Source organism: Dendropsophus ebraccatus, chromosome 4, assembly GCF_027789765.1.
Source record: "Dendropsophus ebraccatus isolate aDenEbr1 chromosome 4, aDenEbr1.pat, whole genome shotgun sequence".
Classification (NCBI taxonomy): Eukaryota; Metazoa; Chordata; class Amphibia; order Anura; family Hylidae; genus Dendropsophus; species Dendropsophus ebraccatus.
In genome coordinates this window covers 123,192,937-123,215,744 of record NC_091457.1, presented here as the reverse complement: position 1 = coordinate 123,215,744, position 22,808 = coordinate 123,192,937, and the positions used below count along the sequence as shown (strand labels likewise).

The 22,808-nt window shown below is 44.8% G+C and overlaps 1 protein-coding gene across 2 annotated transcripts in view; it reads right to left on the bottom strand.

Moving 5' to 3' along the window:
• The window catches only part of ADAMTS9 (ADAM metallopeptidase with thrombospondin type 1 motif 9), a 187,263-nt gene that overhangs the window by 26,950 nt on the left and 137,505 nt on the right, over positions 1-22,808 (bottom strand). For both annotated transcript variants that reach the window (XR_011362637.1, XM_069966925.1), the window contains exon 30: positions 584-757. Coding sequence is in view for 1 of the 2 variants with exons in the window: in XM_069966925.1 (XP_069823026.1) it covers positions 584-757 (174 nt within the window). In the remaining variant the exon portion in view is untranslated. The remainder of the gene's footprint in view (positions 1-583; positions 758-22,808) is intronic.

The window sequence follows — 22,808 nt, the reverse complement described above, 5'->3', positions numbered from 1 at the left end:
AATTGTAGTTCCCCATCCCTAATCTTACCCGACGGCGAGCAGCATGGGGTTTATGCTAATTTAATTCTAAATGGAGAATATCTAATATTTTGGGGTTGGACAGATGGAGTAATGCCGCAATTATTTTTCAAGTCAGATTCCATATGTCAGCACAGCTTTCCAGGAACCTGAGCTCTGATTGGTTGAACAATTTTTGGCTTTTTTTTTTTGCATCAGTCTCCAAATCTATTTGGATGAATCGTGAAAACAAATGCAGTCATGAACATAACCTAAGTAATAGATTGTGGAAATATAGAAACCACATTTACTTGCATCACTTCAGGACTCTTGTATCCTTTTTTGGCAGGCAAAGTAGCTGGACTTAAAAAAAAATAAAAATTCTCCATCAGTCATCTGATTTGTATCAAGAGCAGACTGAATCCCTGCAGAGTGTAAACTCTGGCAATCTGACAAAAATCTACGAACGCACTCAAGCTGCAGCTTACACCTCACAGGAGTAATGTGATCCCGACCAACGTCAGGATGAGCATCTTGTACGTTTTGAATATTCTGGAGCTGCCCACCCCCTGGATCTCCTACTTACGTCTTGCCATTCTTCTGCTTTCCAAGTGTAAACTGGACAATCCTCTCTCAGGCAAATTTGCTCTGACACGGGTCTTGTAGTCTGAGTGCACTCTGATGCCCTGGACAACTTCTGAGAACCAACTTGGCATTGAACGTTCCTCTGCTGTACCCCTCGGCCGCACGTTACTGAGCACTAGGACAAAAGACACATTCTGTAAGTTGCTGTTTAAAACTTATAGGACGTAAGAAAACTATATATATATATATATATATATATATATATATATATATATATGGTTCAATATCAACGTCGTCAGATTTCAATTATCTTTTGTGATTCCAAGATTTCTTATTTTTGTATTATTTTATTTTTATTATTTTTTTTCCAAATATTATTACCAAATGGAAAATTATATATATATATATATATATATATATATATACAGTTTAAAATATTTGTATATTTTTGTGTTATATGCATTTTTATTTTTTTAATAGTATTTTTTGTAAACATTTAAAAACAAAAAAAAATTATATTAAAGGCATATAATAAAAAAGTTTTTAATAGGATGCTATATAGACGATTGACCCTTGTATTCGGACATTGCAACAAACACAATTTTTGAAAACACAACATTAAATAAACTATAGATACATAAAGTGGTTTAGAATTTGGTTATAATAATCTATTCATTTTGCCCATCTGCTGTACAGATTTCCATAGGGTGTTAGCTGATTCATTACTTTTACAGGATATAAAGCGTGTGGATGTAACAGAGCTAAATTTGTCCATTAACTCTTTATGGCTTCATTGTCTGTGTATGGAGAGGGTTTTTTTTTTTTTACCTGCAGTCCTATGTAAACGTAAACATTGTTATTTTCTGATGAGTTGTGCCAAATGGCATTCTTTCCTGCTGGATTGGACAAATTCAGCTCTGCAACACTTGTGTGTTGATAAATGTTCAGCAATTATTGTACATATTAATCTATCCATGTGTTTTTCAATATATAAGAGGTATTATTATAAATAGTTGTAAATACAATGCCGCGTTCCATTATGTAGCGGTTTCTCCATGTTATCTGGCACTGCTCTGTCTGTTTGTATACAGTATAATGCAGGGATGGGGAACCTTCGGCCCTTCGGCTGTTGCAAAACTACAATTCCCATCAAGCCTGGACAGCCTAAGGCTGTCCAGGCATGATGGGAATTGTAGTTTTGCATGTCCCTCATCTCTGGTATGATGGGTTAAATATCAGCGCTGTTTTTCTGTTTCTTCCTGACAGATCATTTAGGCAATTATGTCATTCTCCAAATAATACAGAAGGTCCTAGAAGGGTTAATAGGCAGATTATGCACTTAGGTGCCTATGCCAGGACTGGCTGCCTTTTCTTCTTGCTATATGCAGTGCCACAGTCAGCAGAAGAAAAAGAACTGATATTGGGTCTATAGCTGATTTCCAGGGATAATATTATGTCTTGCAGTGCATGTGATCTATATCATCTGCTGTTGGTTATATGAAATAGTAAAGGTAAAATGCATGGTGTCATATGGAGCCTATAGAGCAGCACAAGGTCCTCTGGTCTGGTTATATAAAGTCATAGGGACTAAATTTACTGCTATATGGTGCATCAACATGGCAATATAGGGTAGAATAATTTCATCATATGGTGATAGAGTATACCACCATATACCCCGAGAATAAAACCATTGCAAGAAATTTGAGGGATTCAGCTGTACAGTATGGGCCCATTGATTTCTATAGGTGTCATATTGAACTTTTACATGAGGCCTTAAAGTGTTACTTTTACTTTAAAAAACATTTGACATGTCATCCAGATATGTGAAAGGTTTTCATAGGTCAGAATCTGGGCGTTTAGACCCCCAATGGATGGAACTAGGAGAAGTGATCAGCTAAGCACTTCTGTCCCCTGCTCACTGTTTTACCCATTTTTTAAAGTGACAGTAATGCTTCAAATGGGTGTTCCAGACAAAAAAAGTATATAATCTATCTATTGCACTGCTTGACCCCCTACCATTTGCCAGACTATGGCTAGAATGACTTTGAATGTAGTGACAGTGATAAACGTTCCCTATTGCTGCATTCAAGGTCGATGGTAAGAGTAAAAAGGGTGCTAATTCTTGCAACGGGTGAGGGTCTCAGTGGTCAGACCCCTATGGATCTAAAATAATATATTAAAAAAACCAAACTGTATACTCACTGTACTAATAATATGGCGCTCCTATGATGACTCTTTTCGGGTTCCCTACAGGTCTCTCTCTGGCCTCCAGCACTGATGTATTAACATACCACTGCATGTGGACATAACATGTTATCACAGGGGGCTGTCTATGATGATTGACACAACCTGTCATCACTGGGGGCCGGCTATGATGATTGACACAACCTGTCATCACTGGGGGCCGGCTATGATGATTGACACAACCTGTCATCCCTGGGGGCTGGCTAAGATTATTGACACAACCTGTCATCACTGGGGGCCGGCTATGATGATTGACACCACCTGTCATCACTGGGGTCCGGCTATGATGATTGACACAAACTGTGATCACTGGGGGCTGGCTGTGATGATTGACACAAACTGTCATCACTGGGGGCCGGCTATGATGACTGACACAACCTGTCATCACTGGGGGCCGGCTATGATGATTGACACAACCTGTCATCACTGGGCGCCGGCTATGATGACTGACACAAACTGTCATCACTGGGGGCCGGCTATGATGATTGACACAACCTGTCATCCCTGGGGGCTGGCTAAGATGATTGACACAACCTGTCATCACTGGGGGCCGGCTATGATGATTGACACCACCTGTCATCACTGGGGTCCGGCTATGATGATTGACACAAACTGTGATCACTGGGGGCTGGCTGTGATGATTGACACAAACTGTCATCACTGGGAGCCGGCTATGATGATTGACATAACCTGTCATCCCTGGGGGCTGGCTAAGATGATTGACACAACCTGTCATCACTGGGGGCCGGCTATGATGATTGACACCACCTGTCATCACTGGGGTCCGGCTATGATGATTGACACAAACTGTGATCACTGGGGGCTGGCTGTGATGATTGACAGAAACTGTCATCACTGGGAGCCGGCTATGATGATTGACACAACCTGTCATCCCTGGGGGCCAGCTATGATGATTGACACAACCTGTCATCACTGGGGGCCAGCTATGATGATTGACACAACCTGTCATCACTGGGGGCCGGCTATGATGATTGACACAACCTGTCATCACTGGGGTCCGGCTATGATGATTGACACAACCTGTCATCCCTGGGGGCTGGCTAAGATGATTGACACAACCTGTCATCACTGGGAGCCGGCTATGATGATTGACACCACCTGTCATCACTGGGGTCCGGCTATGATGATTGACACAAACTGTGATCACTGGGGGCCGGCTATGATGATTGACACCACCTGTCATCACTGGGGTCCGGCTATGATGATTGACACAAACTGTGATCACTGGGGGCCGGCTATGATGATTGACATTGTTATCACAGGGGGCTGCCTATTATGATTGACACAACCTGTCATCACTGGAGACTGAAAAATAGAGACCGAGGGGGGACCAGGCAATACTTGCCTGAAATGAGCATCAGCTATGCCTGTGGATTTTGCTCCCCCCCCCCCCCCCAAAAAAAAAAAAAAAAAAAAAAAAAGGATTTATTTGTCCCCATTGAGTTCAATGGAGAAAAACAATAATAGGTCTTTGCCTAATCCACAAAAAAATTGACATATTGTGGATTAAATAATGCAGATATATTTCCCTTTGGTTCATTTCTAAAACATGGATGATGGATACAGACCTGAGAAACTGGAAGAAGTTTGCCAGAACTGGATCCAGATTTTCCAGGGACCTGGATTGTATCGGCACGGAGTTCAAAGGCAGCCGGGTGACATGTCCAACTGCCGAGCCTAGCAAAGCTTCGCTAGTATTGTAAATTTGCTCATGCCTTTTCTAAACCATACATTGGTTAGCCAAGCATTTTTTTTCCTACTGTAGGAAACACCACCCCTTAATAAGACTCCGACAGCAATGAACCCATTAAAGGGGAACTCTGGCATTTTTTTTTTCTTTTAAATTAACTGGTGTCAGAAACTTATACAGATTTGTAATTTACTGTTTAAAAATCTCCAGCCCTCCAGTACTTATCAGCTACTTTATTCTCTATAGCAGGGGTACTCAACAACTTTTAGTGAAGGTCCACTTACCGGGGTCTATTGTCAGGTGAAGGTCCGAGCTGAACATCAGTAGGAAATTGTGTTTTGTTAATTTTCACAAACGTTCAACTATTTATATACAGAATTGCTGCTTATTAGCAGGAAAACTGGCATTTTTTTCTCTCTCAACAGCCCTTTGCTATTCGGTACAAAGGGGGTGACTGCCCTGGTAGTATATAACCCCCCCTGTTGCTCCCCCAGTAGTGTATAGCCCCCCCTGTGCGCTCTCCCCCAGTAGTGTATAGCCCCCTGTTGCTCCCCCAGCAGTATATAGCCCCCCTGTGCTCTCCCCTTGTAGTATATAGCCCCCTGTGAGTGCCCCCCAGTAGTATATAGCCCCCCTGTGCTCTCTCCCTGTAGTATATAGCCCCCTTTGAGCTCCCCCCAGTAGTATATAGGCCCCTGTGAGCTACCCCCAGTAGTATATAGCCCCCTGTGCTCTCCCTCTGTAGTATATAGCCCCCTTTGAGCTCCCCCCAGTAGTATATAGCCCCCTGTGAGCTTCCCCCAGTAGTATATAGCCCCCCTGTGCTCTCCCCCTGTAGTATATAGCCCCCTGTGAGCTCCCCCAGTAGTATATAGCCCCCCCTGTGCTCTCCCCCTGTAGTATATAGCCCCCTGTGAGCTCCCCCCAGTAGTATATAGCCCCCTGTGAGCTCCCCCCAGTAGTATATAGCCCCCCCCAGTAGTATATAGCCCCCCCTGTGAGCTCCCCCAGTAGTATATAGCCCCCCAAGTAGTATATAGCCCCCTGTGCTCTCCCCCTGTAGTATATAGCCCCTTGTGAGCTCTCCTCAGTAGTATATAGCCCCCAGTATATAGCCCCCTGTGAGCTCCCCCCCAGTAGTATATAGCCCCCCCAGTAGTATATAGCCCCCCTGTGAGTTCCCCCCAGTAGTATATAGCCCCCCAAGTAGTATATAGCCCCCTGTGCTCTCCCCCTGTAGTATATAGCCCCCTGTGAGCTCTCCTCAGTAGTATGTAGCCCCCAGTATAGAGCCCCTGTGAGCTCCCCCCAGTAGTATATAGCCCCCCCAGTAGTATATAGCCCCCTGTGCTCTCCCCCTGCAGTATATAGCCCCCTTCGAGCTCCCCTCAGTAGTATATAGCCCCCCAGTGCGCTCTCCCCTTATAGATAGCCCCCAGAGAAAAAAAACAAACAACCCACAACTCACCTAGCACCTCGCTCCCCCGCCGCGCCTGTCTTCTTGTCTTCTTCTCTTCTCCCCTCGGTCCGGCCCCCGGCTGATACGCGCTCTGTAGGGATGTCCCGGGGATTCCCCAGCAGAGCGCGCATCAGTGACCTCAGTGTACGTCGCCGTCCTGCACTTCCGGGAAGGACAGGCCGGCAGCGTACACTGAGGTCTGTGGTGCGCGCTCTGCTGGGGAATCCCCGGGACGTCCCTACAGAGCGCGTATCAGCCGGGGGCCGGACCGGCACTGCCCCCAGCCCCACAGGCGTACTGACATCTAAGGACAGTACGCCTATGGGGCGGGAGGCAGTGCGGTGGGGAGCGGGACCTCCTAACAGCCCCGGATCCGGTCCGTCCCGGGAGGTTAGGAGGTCTGACCAGGGGTCCGGACAGCTGGCCTCCGCGGTCCGGGTTCGGACCGCGGTCCGCCAGTTGAGGACCCCTGCTCTATAGGGATTTCTCTTGCTCTGGAGAGTTCCTGTTAAAGACAGAGGTGGCAGCAGAGAGCACTGTGTCAGACTTAACATAATACACGACTTCCTGCAGGACATACAGCAGCTGATCAGTACTGAAAGTAAGAATCTGTATAACTTTCTGACACCAAATGATTTGAAAGAAAACAAATTTCACCCGAGTACCCCTTTAAGTGCTGTGACTCCTTCATTAATTTTCCCTGTATAACGATACTCCCGGCCATCTGCTATGAAGGGGGCTACAACTTTGCCACATTCATGTCAATGGAGCTATGTTGCAGTTTCTTGCATGGCGGTTCTCTCCACAGAACAGGGGAACACTCCTTCAATAATGATATCTTCTTGTCTGAAAATATTTATAATTTTTCTCTTTAGCATTATGTCGCAGTCTTTCCTAAACAGATTATCAGAAACAATCATTAAAGGCAGCCATGACAGAGCATGTGCAGATTGCCACCCAGCTCCATGAGCGCCTCCTAGGACAGGACTTAGGGCCTCAAGGAACAAGACCAGAGAAAATGGGGACTTTTTGATCCAAAACTACACTGGACAATGATAGTTCACATATCGCATATAAGAAACTTTTATCGCATGTAAAATGTTCATTTTGGAGTCCAGTATTTTGAAGTATGAAATGTGATAGACTCAAATATTTGGTCCATGTTAGATTTGAGACAGGGGAAGTACATGGTGTGACAAGAGTTCTGTTTATGTACAGAATGTCTCAGATACTGCTTACATTAAACGAAATTCCCATAGTCCTCTGCCAAATGGCCTCACGACTTTGCTGTGTCTAGCCAATGTGTTTTCAGCATGTTGTGTTAGTCGTGCCACACGTCTGTGCCATCTTTTGTTAGGTATTTTCATGAATGCACACATCAAAAATTTATGACGAGACGCTGGGCATTTATCAAAACAGGAGCTCTGCAAATTATCAATGGAAGGGAAAATGAGACATAGAGTCACTTAGTGGCAACTCTGCCTGAAACCCACGACCTCTCAATACGGTTGGCCAAAAAGTGAGATTCCAAATGCAGTGAACACAAGAGTCGTAATATGAACATCTCATTCCATTCCTTCATTTTATTATCTATATTGGGTAGCTGTTATTATTATCTAGGTCAGCCATATTTCATTCTTATTATATCCCAAACTGAGACATGCCAAAGGTGTTTTCTCACTCCCATAGAATAAAAGTCTGTGATGAGACAAGCCTTTTTGGATTCATACTGCAAGTGCTTAGTATTACATGGCGGCTTTGTGGTATACAGCCCAGAGGGAATGCAGCCAGGGGACATGGCCTGTAGGCTGGCTGGGAATAGTGGTGACACTATCCCTGACATCACCTCCCAGACCCAAAGTCCCATAGATCCCATTCCCACTTCCTCGTAGCTCTCTGTGTTTGACCCAGTGACAGAGGAAGAAATCTCCAAGCTCCTCTCCTCCTCTTGTCCTACTACCTGCTCTAGGGATCCTATTCCTTCACACCTCATCCAGTCACTCTCGCCTGCTGTGACTACTTACTTCACCAAAATATTTAACCTTTGCCTCTCCTCTGGTATCTTACCCTCCTTCTTCAAAAATTCTGTAATAACCCCACTATTGCAAAAACTTTCTCTTGACCCAACCTGTGCATCCAACTATCGACCTGTCTTTAATCTTCCCTTCATCTCTAAACTCCTGGAATGTCTGGTCCTATTCTCACTATTTCTCTGATAACTCTCAAATTGACCCTCTACAGTCTGGCTTCCTGTCCCTTCATTCCACTTAAACCGCTCTCACTAGCAGTGTTTGACCACCAGCTCCTGTCCATGCTTTGCTCTTTTGGCCTCAAGGTTTTCTTCTTACCTCTCTGACCGCTCCTTCAGTGTGGCCTTCTCTGGCTTTACTTCTTCTCCTTTGCCTCTTCATGTTGGGGTTTCCCAGGGTTCATTCTTGGGCCTCTTCCTCTTCTCCCTCTATACAGCCCCCATTGGACAGGCCATAAGCGGTTTTGGCCTTAAAGGAAACCAATCACCCAGATTTTCTGGGTAACGCTACTAGCAGTGCCTGGAAGATCTACTCAAACACTGCCTCACCATGTGTCCTGTGTCTTCTGGAGAAGCTTTAGCTAGTCACAGCTCTCCGCTTGTCAACACGCTCTGCAGTATGATTGACAGCAAAAGAGACCACTTAAAAGCCTCTTTTTCTGTAAATCATCCTGCAGAGTGCGTTGACAGACAGAGAGCTGTGACTAGTCACGGCCTAGATGATTAGTTCCCGGCTCTCTGCATGTCTTGCACGCCAGAATAAAAGACTTGAGCAGCTAAAGCTTCTCCAGAAGACACAGGACACATGGTGAGGCAGTGTTTTAGCAGATCTTCTGGGTGCTGCTAGTAGCGGTGACTGGAAATCTGGGTGATTGGTTCCCTTAAGATACCATCTCTACCCTGATGACATCTAGCTATACACCTCCTCCCATGACATCACCCCTACATTCCTACAAAATACTAGTGACTGTCTATCTGCTCTCTCAAATACTATGACCTCTTTATTTCTCAAACTTAATCTTTCTAAAACTGAACTTCTTGTATTCCTTCCCTCTAACCAACCTAAACCCGGCATCTCACTTTCAGTCTGTGGTACTAGCATCAACTGGCGTAACTACTGTCCATCAAGCTCGATGTCTGGGGGTTATGCTAGAATCGGATCTATCTTTTACTCCCTATATCCAAGCTCTTGCACGCTCCTGTCACCTACACCTAAAAAACATCTCGAGAATCCGACTCTTACTGTCGTCCTGATCCATTTTCGTCTTGACTACTGGAACTCCCTACTAATCAGTCTTTATTTCTCTAAACTCTTTCTTCTCTAGTTTATCCTGAATGCAGCAGCCAGACCCATCTTCCTCTCCAGCCGTTACACTGACGTTTCCTTCCCGTGCCAGTCACTGCACTGGTTGCCCATTAGGTCCAGAATTCAATTTAAACTCCCCACCTTCACCCATAAAGCTCTCCATAATTCTGCTACATCTTCTTCCATCCTACCAATGCTTTACATTCTGCTAATGATCTTACACTAACATCTTCCTTTTTCAGAACCTCACATTCCCGCCTTTAAGACTTCTCTTGTGCTGCACCATTTCTTTCGAATGCTTTAGCCAAAGACCTCAGACTCATACCCAACACTCATGGTTTCAAGCGTGCCCTAAAGACTCATCTCTTCAGGCATGCTTATGACATTACCTAAATTTTGCTTCCCCCTCTGTTGTCCCCTCATTTTCTACTGTATAACTCCAATTCCATGCCCTTTTCACGTTTTACCTGTATTTAGAGATTGGGAGGTGAGGGCCCTTCACACACCCATAGGCACTTTCTAACTCTATGCACAATGGCTGGACCATCTGCAAATGAAGCTCTTACTGCATCTTGTGTTACCCCCCAGTCCTCCTAGTCTGTAGTCTGTGGTCAAACCCAGCCTCTAAATAAGGTTACACTCTAGGCAATACCTAGTTCTCACAGTTTTTCCTTAAAAGAATGAAGGGGAACACTGTTAAGGTAATATGGTAGTGTAAAAATGGGTTCCCAATCTCTCGCTCAAGCCTTGGGGTTATTAGCAGAAATAGTGCACAGTCTCTGCTGCACTAAAACGGGTTTTCATTAGTTGGCTCCCGTTGGGTTTCACACATCTGTTCTACTCACTCCTTCTCTCTCTATCAATGGCCTGTGTACGATGAAAGCAACCTGAGGTGCAGCTGCAGCAACCACCAGAATATCTAAGCCCGGACTGAAGCCTGTAGAGTCCTAGGCTGGACACCTTCTCCCCAATTACAAGAAATTCTCTTTCTCTTCTTCTCTATTCCCATCCAGTACTTTAGAGAGGTTTCCAGCTCCAAGCATACCATTGTGGTTTAAGGACTACATTAGGGAAGGAGCAATTTAAACTGCTCCACTTTTTCACTTTTAGCTAACTTACTCTTGACTACTCTGGTTCTAACAGAATTTTCTCTCTTACTGACTCTGGGGTGAGAGGGCAGGACCTCCCACCTTCTAGTGCAAGGGTCATCAACTGGCGGACCGTGGTTCCGAACGCCAGCTGTCCGGACCCCTGCTGTATACAGGTATACTGAGCTGCGCTGCTCCCCTCTGCACAGTAACTATGAGTGCTCGTAACACCATTGGCTCCCTCCCTGTCACTCACTCTTGTGGCCGCAGTGGTCACAAGAGGCCGCTTTCTGTCTTTCTGGCACTCAAGTAACGTCACTGGAGCGCTGACGCCAGGACAAGGGGAGAGCGGCCTCTTGTGACCGCTGCAGTCCGGCCACAAGAGCAAAGAGAAGAGGAGATTCCCGAATCCAGGTGAGTATAAGTGTTTTTTTTTATGTTATATGCTATATGGTAGAGGGAGTACAGGGAGGCTATATACTACTGGTGAGCACAAAGTGGAGGTCTATATACTACTGCAGGAGCGCACAGGGGTGCTATATGGGAGGGGGAGCACACAAGGGGTCTATATACTACTGGGGAGAACAAAGCGGGGGTGTATATACTACTGGGGAAGAGCACAGGGGGTCTATATACTACTGGGGGAGCGCACAGAGGGGTTATATACAACTGGGGGAGTGCACGGGGGGCTATATACTACTGGGGGAGCGCACAGGGGAACTATATACTACTGGTGGAGCACACAGGGGTCTATATGCTACTGGAGAGCAACAGGGGGGCTATATACTACTTATGTTCAGCTCGGACCTTCACCTGACAATAGACCCCGTTAAGTGGACCTTCACTAAAAGTTGTTGAGTACCCCTGTTCTAGGGCATTCCTGATGTAAGTTTGTTGGCTGGTATATTGGGGCTCACTTACTCATAGCCTGTAACAAGGATGTAGAGAGACATTAACAGTACAAACATAAAGTGCATCCTACAATATAATCACAGTCAACAGCCAATACATAATACATAGAAACATAGAAAATTGTGGGCAGACCACTTGGTCAATCTAGTCTGTCCTTTTAGCATTTTCATTCTTATTATCTTAGGATAGATATATGTTTATCCCAGGCATGTTTACATTCTGTTGTTGTAGATTTACCAAACAGATCTGCTGAAAGTTTGTACCAAATATCTACTACTCTTTCAGTGAAGTAATATTTTCTCATGTTTCTTCTGATATTTCCCCCAACTAACCTCTCACTGTGTCCTCTTGTTCTTGAGTTCAGTTTTTTACAAAAATACTTCCCTCCTGAACCGTATTTAGTCCTTTAACATACTTAAAGGTTTTTTATCATGTCCTCCATTTCCCTTCTTTCCTCCAGACTATACAGATTCAAATCCTTAAGCCTTTCCTGATATGGCTTATGTCTAACACCCTCTACAATTTTTGTGGCCCCTCTTTCAATGAGGTCTACAGAACTGGATACAGTATTCCAAATGTGGTCTCACCACAGCGGGATCACAATCTCCCTCTTCCTACTCGTTATACCTATAGCTATACAGCCAAGCATAAGATTTGCTTTCACCACTGCATGGTTGCACTGGTGACTCATTTTAAGGCTCTCAGAAATCACTACCCCTAAATCCTTCTCTTCTGAAGTCTTTTCCAATACAGTACTGCCGATGTGATATTTGCAGTGGCGTAGCTACCATAGAGGCAGGGAAGGTGGTTGCTATGGGGCCCGTGGAGGGAGGGGGCCCAGGGAAGATAAGAGCCTCCTGTATCCTTAACCCTTTATTTACTGCAGTGTGTAAGTGACCCAGTGTTCTCTTACATGCTGCAACACAAAAAAAGGTTAACAATTAGCTCTCTGCCTCACTACCCTGATAACCTCTGACCTCTGAGCTCCTGCAGAGGTCAGGGGTTATCAGTGCAGGAATAGTGAAGAAGAGAGCTAATTGTCTTCTGTATTAACCCTTTGTTTGTGTTGTAGCATGTAAGAGAACACTGGGTCACTTACACACTGCAGTAAATAAAGGGTTAAGCAAAAGGTAGTCTGCTCCTGCACCTATGTATATTACCATGAGGCTCCTAATACGCTGTTATAGGTAAATACAGTGGATTAACAGAACAAGCAGACATTGGCTGCACGCAGGATCCTGCCTCTGGCCACAAGAGGTTTTTTTTGCCACATCACCGAATATATATATATATATATATGTGTGTGTGTGTGTGTGTGTGTGTGTAGGGGGGCCCCATAAAGTTTTTTGCTATGGGGCCCCATGAATCCTAGCTACGCCCCTGGATATTTGGATAGAGGATTCCTCCTCCCCAAGTGCATTATTTTACATTTGGGAACATTGAACTTCAATTTCCACTGTTTGGACCACTTATCTAGCAAAGCTAAATCATTTTCCATATAACTGACACCTCCAGTAATATCAACCCTATTGCACACTTTTGTGTCATCAGCAAACAGACAAACTTTACCTACCAAACCTTCTCCTATGTCACTTACAAACATTAAAAAGAATAGGACCCAGAACAGACCCTTGTGGCACACCACTTGTAACCAGTCTCTGCTCGGAATATATACCGTTAACAACAACCCTCTGATATTTATCCTTCAGCCAACCACAAATCCACTGTACTATCCAGGGATTAAGTCCAATTTTATCTAATTTCTCTATTAGCTCTTTACGGGGAACTGTATCAAAGGCTTTGCTGAAGTCCAGATAGGCAATATCCACAGCACCACCTTCATCCAGCACTTTTGTGGCATAATCAAAGAAATCAATGAGATTAGTCTGACATGATCGGCCCTCAGTGAAGCCATGCTGGTTTGGATCCATCAAATTGTTGATTCTCTGGTTATCCATTATCTTCTTTTTTAGAAGAGTTTCCATCATTTTCACTACTACAGATGTTAAGCTCACTGGCCTGTAGTTACTGGGCTCTTCTCTACTCCCCTTCTTGTCGATTGGTATAACATTGGCCGTTCTCCAATCATTGGGGACATCTCCTGTTGGCAGGGATTGGTTATACAGATCTGTCAGGGGGGGCAACAATCACAGATCCGAATTCTTTAAAAACCCTGGGATGGACGCCATCTGGACCCATCGCCTTGTTCAACTTTAAACAGGCTAGTTCCTCGGCAACTTGAGCCTCTGAAAATACTGGAGCTGAACCCATATAACTGGAGGCAATGCTGTGTCCAACCATCCTGTGATTGGGAAGGCCACCTTCTGAAAACACTGAGCAGAAGTAACTATTCAAATAGTCAGCGATCACCTTATCTTTGTCAATAGGCGTATTCTCCCCATTACTTATTTTAGTAATGCTGCAGCTGTTCTTCTTCTTCTTCCTGTCACTTATATATCTGAAGAAGGTTTTATTCCCCTCCTTAACAGATTATTTCTTCTTTTGAGGCTTTAGCAGCATTTATAATCTGCTTTGCCTCCTTCTGTATACTTTTATACGTCTCTCTGTCAGCTTCATTCCCAGTCTCCTTATCCCCTTCGTGCTGCAGCTAGTTTTGGCCTTAATGACCAGGCTAATTTTTCAAAATCTGACCTGTCTCACTTTATGCTCTTATAGCTCAGTGATGCTTTAACGTATGCTAGCGATTCTGAGATTGTTTTTTCGTGACATATGGCACTTTATGTTAGTGGCAAAATTTGGTCACTATTTTGTGTGTTTTTTGTGAAAAACATCAAAATATCATGAAAAATTGAAAAAATTTGCATTTTATTAACTTTTAAATTCTCTGCTTCTAAAAAAAGAAAGTCATAGCACATAAATTAGTTACTAAGTCACATTACCAATATGTCTTCTTTATTCTGGCATAATTTGGTAATCATATTTTACTTTTTTAGGGTGTTATGGGGCTTAGAAATGTATCAGCAAATTATCACATTTTCGTGAAACTGATTTTTTTAGGGACCAGTTCTTTTTTAAATGGATTTAGAAGTCTGGTATCCTGAAAACCCCCATAAGTGACCCCATTTTGGAAACTACACACCTTAAAGAATTAATCTAGGGGTATAATGAGCATTTTAACCCTACAGGGGCTGGAGGAAAGTATTCACAATTAGGCAGTAAAAAAATTGAAAATTTTAATTTTCCAATAATATATACGTTTAGATTAAAGTTTCTCATTTTCAAAAGGAATATGAGACAAAAAGCACCCCAAAATTTGTAATGCAGGTTCTCTTGAGTACAACGGTACCCCATATGTGGGCGTAAACCACTGTATGGGCACACAGCGGGGCTCAGAAGGGAGGGAGCGCCAATTAGCTTTTCGAATGCAAATTTTGCTGAAGAAGTTTCTGAGCGCCAGGTGCGTTTGCAGAGCCCCTGTAGTGTCAGCAGAGAGAAAACCCCCCATAAGTCACCCCATTTTGGAAAGTACACCCCTCAAAGAATTCATCTTGGTGTGTGGTGACCATTTTGACCCCACAGGTATTACAGGAAAGTATTCAAAAGAAGACAGTAAAAATGAAAAACTCGAATTCTTCCAATAATATGTTCGTTTAGTTTGAAATTTCTCAATTTCACGAGGAACAAGAGGAAAAAAGTACCCCAAAATTTGTAACGCAGGTTCTCCTGAGTACAATGGTACCCCATATGTGGGCATAAACCACTGCATGGGCACACAGGAGGGCTCAGAAGGGAAGGAGCGCCAATTAGCTTTTTCAATGCAGATTTTGCTGCAGAAGTTTCCGAGCGCCAGGTGCGTTTGCAGAGCCCCTGTAGTGTCAGCAGAGAGAAAACCCCCCATAAGTCACCCCATTTTGGAAAGTGCACCCCTCAAAGTATTCATCTTGGTGTGTGGTGACCATTTGGACCCCACAGGTATTAGAGGAAAGTATTCAAAAGTAGACAGTAAAAATGAAAAACTCAAATTTTTCCAATATTATGTTCTTTTAGTTTGAAATTTCTCAATTTCACGAGGAACAAGAGGAGAAAAGTACCACAAAATTTGTAACGCAGGTTCTCCTGAGTACAATGGTACCCCATATGTGGGCGTAAACCACTGTATGGGCACACAGGAGGGCTCAAAAGGGAAGGAGTGCCGATTAGCTTTTTCAATGCAGATTTTGCTGAAGAAGTTTCCGAGTGCCAGGTGCGTTTGCAGAGCCCCTGTAGTGTCCGCAGAGTAAAATCTCCCAATAAGTCACTCCATTTTGGAAAGTGCACCCCTCATAGAATTTATTTTGGGGTGTGGTGAGCATTTTGACCCCACAGGTATTTGAGGAAAGTATTCAAAAGTAGACAGTAAAAATGAAAAACTCGAATTTTTCCAATAATATGTTCCTTTAGTTTGAAATTTCTCAATTTCACGAGGAACAGGAGAGAAATGTCACCCCAATATATGTAAAGCAGGTTCTCCTGAGTAGAACGGTACCCCATATGTGGGCATAAACCACTGCATGGGCACACAGCCGGGCTCAGAAGGAAGGGAGCGCCAATTAGCATTTTCAGTGCAGATTTTTCTGAAGAAGTTTCTGAGCGCCAGGTGCGTTTGCTAAACCCCTGTAGTGTCAGCAGAATAGATTCCCCCCAAAAGTCACCACATTTTGGAAAGAGCACACCTCAAAGAATTCATCTTGGGGTGTGGTGACCATTTTTACCCCACAGGTATTAGAGGAAAGTATTCAAAATTGGCCAGTAAAAATGAAAAAACTCGAATTTTTCCAATAATATGTTGGTTTAGTTTGAAATTTCTCAATTTGACGAGGAACAGGAGAGAAAACGTACCCCAAGATCTGTAACGCAGGTTCTCCTGAGTAAAACGGTACCTCATATGTGGGCATAAACCACTGTATGGGCACACAGCAGGGCTCAGAAGGGAAGGAGCGCCAATTTACAGGAGCAAAACCGCAGCTAGTAATGGTTATTAGAATAGCGCAGTTACTAAAATAAAATAAAAAAAATTAGATTACAGGTAATGTGGGGTGGTTACGGGCAACCAGGGGTGGTTATGGGCAACCTGAGGTGGTTACAGGTAATCTGGGGTGGTTACGGACAACATGGGGTGGTCACGGGCAACCTGCTGTGGTTACAGGCAACGTGGGGTGGTTACAGGCAACGCGGGGTGGTTACGGGCAACGTGTGGTGGTTATGGGCAACGAGTGGTGGTCACGGGCAACCTGCTGTGGTTACGGCAACGTGGGGTGGTTACAGGCAACGTGGGCTGGTTACAGGCAACGTGGGCTGGTTATAGGCAACGTGGGCTGGTAACGGGCAACGTGGGCTGGTTACGGGCAACCTGCTGTGCTTACAGACAATCTGGGATGGTTACGGGAAACGTGGGGTGGTTACGGGCAACCTGCAGTGCTTACAGACAATCTGGGGTGGATACGGGCAACGTGGGGTGGTTACGGGCAACCTGCAATGCTTACAGACAATCTGGGGTGGTTACAGGCAACGTGGGCTGGTTACGGGCAACCTGCAGTGCTTACAGACAATCTGAGGTGGATACGGGCAACGTGGGGTGGTTACGCGCAACCTGCAGTGCTTACTGACAATCTGGGGTGGTTACGGGCAACGTGGGGTGGTTACGGGCAACGTGGGGTGGTTACGGGCAATGTGGGGTGGTTACGGATAAACTGAAGTTCTTATAGGCAATCTGGGGTGGGTACCTGTAATCTGACATGGGCACCGCAATCTGGAGGGGGTCATTGACAATTTGGGGTGGTCAGAGGCGACGTGTGGTGGTCAGAGGCGACGTGTGGTGGTCAGAGGCGACGTGTGGTGGTCAGAGGCGACGTGTGGTGGTCAGAGGCATCGTGGCGTGTTCAGAGGCATCGTGGCGTGGTCAGAGGCATCGTGGCGTGGTCAGAGGCATCGTGGCGTGGGCAGAGGCAACGCGCGGTGGTTACGTGCAATCTGGGGGGGTTACATGTAATCTGGCATGATTACGGGGAACCTGGGGGGTTATGTGCAACCTGGAAGGGTTACAGACAATCTGGGATTGTTACTGATAAACTGAAGTGCTTATAGGTAATCTGGGGTGGGTACATGTAATTTGGGGTGGTTACGGGCAATCTGGAGGGGGTCACTGGCAATTTGCGGTGGTTACGGGCAACGTGCGGTGGTTACGGGCAACGTGCGGTGGTTACTGGCAACGTGCGGTGGTTACGGGCAACGTGCGGTGGTTACGGGCAACGTGCGGTGGTTACGGGCAACGTGCGGTGGTTACGGGTAATCTGGGGAGGGGTTAGGGGTAATTTGGGAGTAAACTGCAATTATTACTATAATAAAAAGTGTGTGTTTTATTTTTTTGTATGTTTGTCACTTTTTGTACTTTATACATTCATTTTCACTGTATTACTATGATTACTGTGATATTTTCTATCACAGTAATCATAGTTCAGTGACAGAGACCAAATTGGTCTCTGTCACTTTAAATTTTCAGAGCTTGGCTGGTTGTGGAGCGCATGCGCACTTCATAACCAGCCAGGACGTCGAGGAGGAAGGAGCTCCGTGGGTTCCGGTGAGTATATGGGGAAGGGGGGGTGACTGGGGGACGGGGGTGACAGGGGGGGTGGGGGGCGACTTGGGGGGTGGGGGGACATCACTTTTTATCCCCTGTCACCAATCATTTATGGTGACAGGGGATAAAAAGTGCCGGGAGCACATGGTACAAGCGATCAGCGGTATATAGTATATACCGCTGATCGCTTGTACCGGGACCCCACAGGGGGGGGTCCCCGATGACTGCCCCATGCTCTCCGCTACCTCCGGTGGCGGAGAGCATGGGGCTTTCATTCATTTTAACTTTTTCATCGCTGTGAACCGACGTTAGTCGGTTCACAGCGATGGCGGCGGCCATCTTGGAAATGATGGCCGCCGGGGGAGGGGGGTTAGTTATCGGGGCACTAGGGGGGTCTGATCTGGGGTCTGATATACACTTATTTCATCTCCCCCTGCCGTAGATTCACGGCGGGGGGAGATGAAAGGCGGCGGCAGCACCGGTAATCCTCTTTATCGACGGCCGCCGCTATAACGTTAATAGCGGCGATCGTCGGTAAGGGGGGGCCGGGACGGACCCCACACACTGCCCCAACCCCTCAGCTACCTCCGGTAGCCGGGGGGATGGGGTGGGGGCCGTCCCGGCCCCGCAGCCTTATTCTCTGCCATCGCCGTAAAAAGCTGATGGCAGCAGAATAAGGCCCATTAGTGACCGCCGTAGAAAGCCGTATCGGCGGTCACTAAGGGGTTATACTTCCTATACGCTGCCTTTTTCCCTTTACAATGGCCTTAACCTCTCTAGTAAACCATAATGGATTCTTCTTTCTTTTACCTTTGCTAACTTCTCGTACATGTAGTCTAGTTGCCTTTAATATGGCATTTTTTAATTCTGCCCACTGAGTGCTCGCTCCCGATGTTTTATCCCAGCCTCTTAATTCTTTATCTAAATACTCCCCCATTTTCTTAAAATCTGTCTTCCTAAAATCCAATACTCTTGTTGTAGTATGGGATTGGACGCAGTCATTTTGTACGTCAAACCATAAACACTGGTGGTCACTGGAACCTACATTTTCTTCCACTCTAACTTCAGAAACTCGATCCCCATTAGTAAATACTAAATCTAGAATGTTCTCTCCTCTGGTTGGTGACTTCACTAGCTGTTTTAGAGATGCCCCTGTAAGGGCCTCCATTACATTCTTGCTTTTACATGTAAGTGCAGAAGGGATATTCCAATCCACATCCGGCATTATGAAGTCACCCATAACTACAATGTCCCCCTTTAATGACATTTTAGTAATTTCATCCATCAGCATGTTATCATAGTTCCCACTTTGCCCTGGAGGCCTATAGATAACACCTATCCTAATAACAGATCCCTCTTTGGACTGCATGCAAACCCAGAGAGTCTCCAGTTCTTTCCCAATCATTAGAATCTTTAAACCAAGTCTCTGTTACAGCAACTAGGTCCAAATCATCTCTAGACATAATGGCCGTCAGCTCACAGATCTTGTTTCCTAAGCTGCGAGCAATCGGACACATTGCCCGAAGATTACTAAGCTTCATAATACCTTTATTCCCAACTTCAGCTACTGCACCAACAGCATGTTCCTTACCAACAATGACCGCATCAACTACACAAACCATTGCATCTACAGCACCAACCACTACATTGAGGGGGCCACTTTACATGTTATCAATATGGACTAATAGGACACAAAATGAATTTCCATGTTTGTTGACCAAAATAACCAATTCCTTTTCTTTTAGATCTAGATAGGCCAGTTATGGTCTTCATTACTCAGACTTCCTTTATAGTGTAAATCCTGTAATAGACTTCCTGTTCCTGTTGTATATTCTTACTGGAAATTCAGCCAGCCCTATCTCCCTCTGACTAAACCTTCCTTTAAACCTACCCACTATACTCACAGGAGCCTCCTACATAGATGTATGGCTACAGTGTACAGCAGGAAAGGGCAGTCTGTTATAAGACGTACACTAGGCAGAAAGTGGGGTCAAAAAAGACCATGGAGCAGACAGCTTGCATCAGAATTTGAAAGCAGTAATAATAATAATAATAATAATAATAATATTTATTTGTACAGCAGCAACAGATTCCGCGGCGCTTAGAGAGGTAGTAAAATACCTTTATTAAAGTGTACCTGTCGTTATAACTTTCAAAATCTAAATAAACAGTAGATGTGATATAAAGCAAGTATGCAATATACTCTGATATATTCTTTTTTTTTTTTTTTAGTTATCATTGAAAACACGGCACTACCTGTTTTTTGACTCTTTTTTTCTCAAAAAACAGGAAACAGTCATAAAACAGGAAGTCTAAGCACTCACAGAGAAGGCAGTCATGTGATTGAGACATATTGAGTCGTGACTCTCTGTACTGACCGGGATTCCTGTGTTTAGTCTGTTTTTTTCAACCAGCACAAGTCAGAAAATCTGCCTGCAGGAGACTGGACCTGGATTTCTGGTAAGTACAGCGTTGTTTTACAGCATGATAAGAACAACAAAAATAATTAATGTATATTGCAAACTTGCTGTATATCACATGTATTGTTGATTTAGATTTTGAAAGTTATAATGACAGTGACACTTTAACCAAAATATGTTCTCTGGAAATCCTCTATAACTATGGCAAACCTAGTACTATGTGTTCAATTTCCCTGCTGCACTACCACAGGAGAGATGAAGCATTACATTGTCTGCAGGACAGGATAGATCCTACCGAGCTACTGATGCTGTTGACGCAGTTATGCACTCTGGCCAAGAGATGAGCATCCTGAAAAGAGGACCCCTGTCCTCCTAGAAACGTAAAGGAAAATGGGTTTTCTAAACTGGACAACGCCTTTAATAAGAAAATAAATGCACCCAATCCGGGTTAATAGGGGTTGGAGAGAGAGGGCAGTGCTATTCTTTTACAGAAATGTAACAAATAAGGCCCACATTATTAAAATGCACTACACTATGGCCGTTCAAGGATTTGTTCACATCAAACATTCTTCTCTGGATAACAGAAAGTTTTGGTACATGACTTCAGAGCCGCAACACAATACTACTCACTGCAGCCATTTGTGATGTGTAATGAGGTAAACACTATCTTACAAGACTCCAAACAAAGGGTCATTCATGGCGAACAACTACAATGCAAACAAGCATGAAGCTTCTGCACCTGCCCTTGGAGCCCAGATGTCAATCACAGCTTTATAACAGAATGCACTTCTGGATTTCACCACTTTGCCGCTTATCTGTACAAGACCGAACGGTATAGGTGCAGATCTAGTATACAGGCTAACATCTAAGCCTGGGGCCCAGTATGTAGCAAGGCCTTCCATCTTTTCCCCACAACCCTGATGTTTTATATGGTGTGTATTGGAATTAAATGTAAGAAAATGAAGAGGATATCTGACATATTAAAATGAGCTTCCTATGGAGCTTGCATCTAGGCCAGACATCTACTTATACTGCAGAAACATGCAGAATAGCAGATGCCGGTGATTTAACATAACTAAGGCTAATTTCACGCAACATCTTGCAGAGTCCATTAAAAGTATATGTTGGGGGCTCCCCAATGTGTACCTGTGATGTATAGCTATGACAGATGCCACTTTGTGATATCCATCATACAGAGTCCCATGATAAACAACATATAACATGGAGTCTGTGTCATTTTATTTATTAAAAGGAAACACTGCTGGAAATCACCCCAATGGAGACAAAAATGAGACTCTGCCAGGTAGTGCAGCTTTATAGATACATTTATGAATTATGCAGGACCTCAGAGGTGTAATTGAAGTGCGTGCGCGGTTGCTGCTTTGATTGCGACGCCTGGCACCCAGACGATCAGCTGTTTGATGCCCGCACTACACTGCAAAAAGCAGTTTGTCTCTATTCACTGTGTAGTGCGGGTGCCAATCATGGGCATCTATTTGGGTTGAAAAACCCCTTCAAAATGCCACATAATTTGAACTACACTTATCAGGGGTTACGCATCTTTGTGCTTTATATATGACCTTTACAAAGTTGTTCTCCATCCAAAATATATATAGGTATATATTTTTTATACAAAAATATAGCTACAGCGTGCCTGTCTTTTGGAAAATCTTTTGTCATTTTTAATGGTCATGGTTTTGGTGTTTATATCCCCATTGATAGAACAAGCCGGGGGAAGCACACGGCTGAGTACTTCTCTCCTGTCTTTTTTAGAAGACCAGCCCCATAGACTTATGTTCCTATTAGACTGTCAGGACTGGGAGGTAGGGACAAAACGAGACAGTGGGCTCTAAGCCTGAACCCACCCACTGTCCCTACCTACTTGCCTCAATCGGCCCTAGGCGACTGCGGACAACCACAAAGACGTGCCCTATACTGTATAAGTGTAACTCAGAACAAGACATACAGACAGACACAATAAAGGAGAGTCAACAAGCCAAGTCAGAACCAAACGGGCAACGCAGTACAAATCAGGGATCAAACGGATAGTCAAAGGTCAGGCGGGAGGTCAGGTAACGAGTCAAGCCAGCAGAGGAGTTAGGTACTGGGATCGCAGGAGTAGAAAGGGCAGCTGGGATCAGGGTATAAACCTTAATTGCCAGCGATCAGGAAATGACCGCTGGCCCTTTAAATACAGGACCAGGAGCCCGGACCAGAATATTATTGGTCCGGACTCCTGAGTCCTGACCACAATTAGCTGTAGCGCTGCATAGCAAGTGGCAGGAATGTCTGCCACTCACCTTGAGCGCTAACACCGCTTAGCTGAGCGGCCGCACGCCCCTGGTCACGCGACCCCGGCCGGGATAGCGGCACTGCGCTCCAGCCGGGGAGGACGCCGCTGGAGCGTGGTCAGGTAAGTTCCTGACATAGACAAAGTGATTTTTAACGATTAACGACAAATGATCGCCATATTACACAGA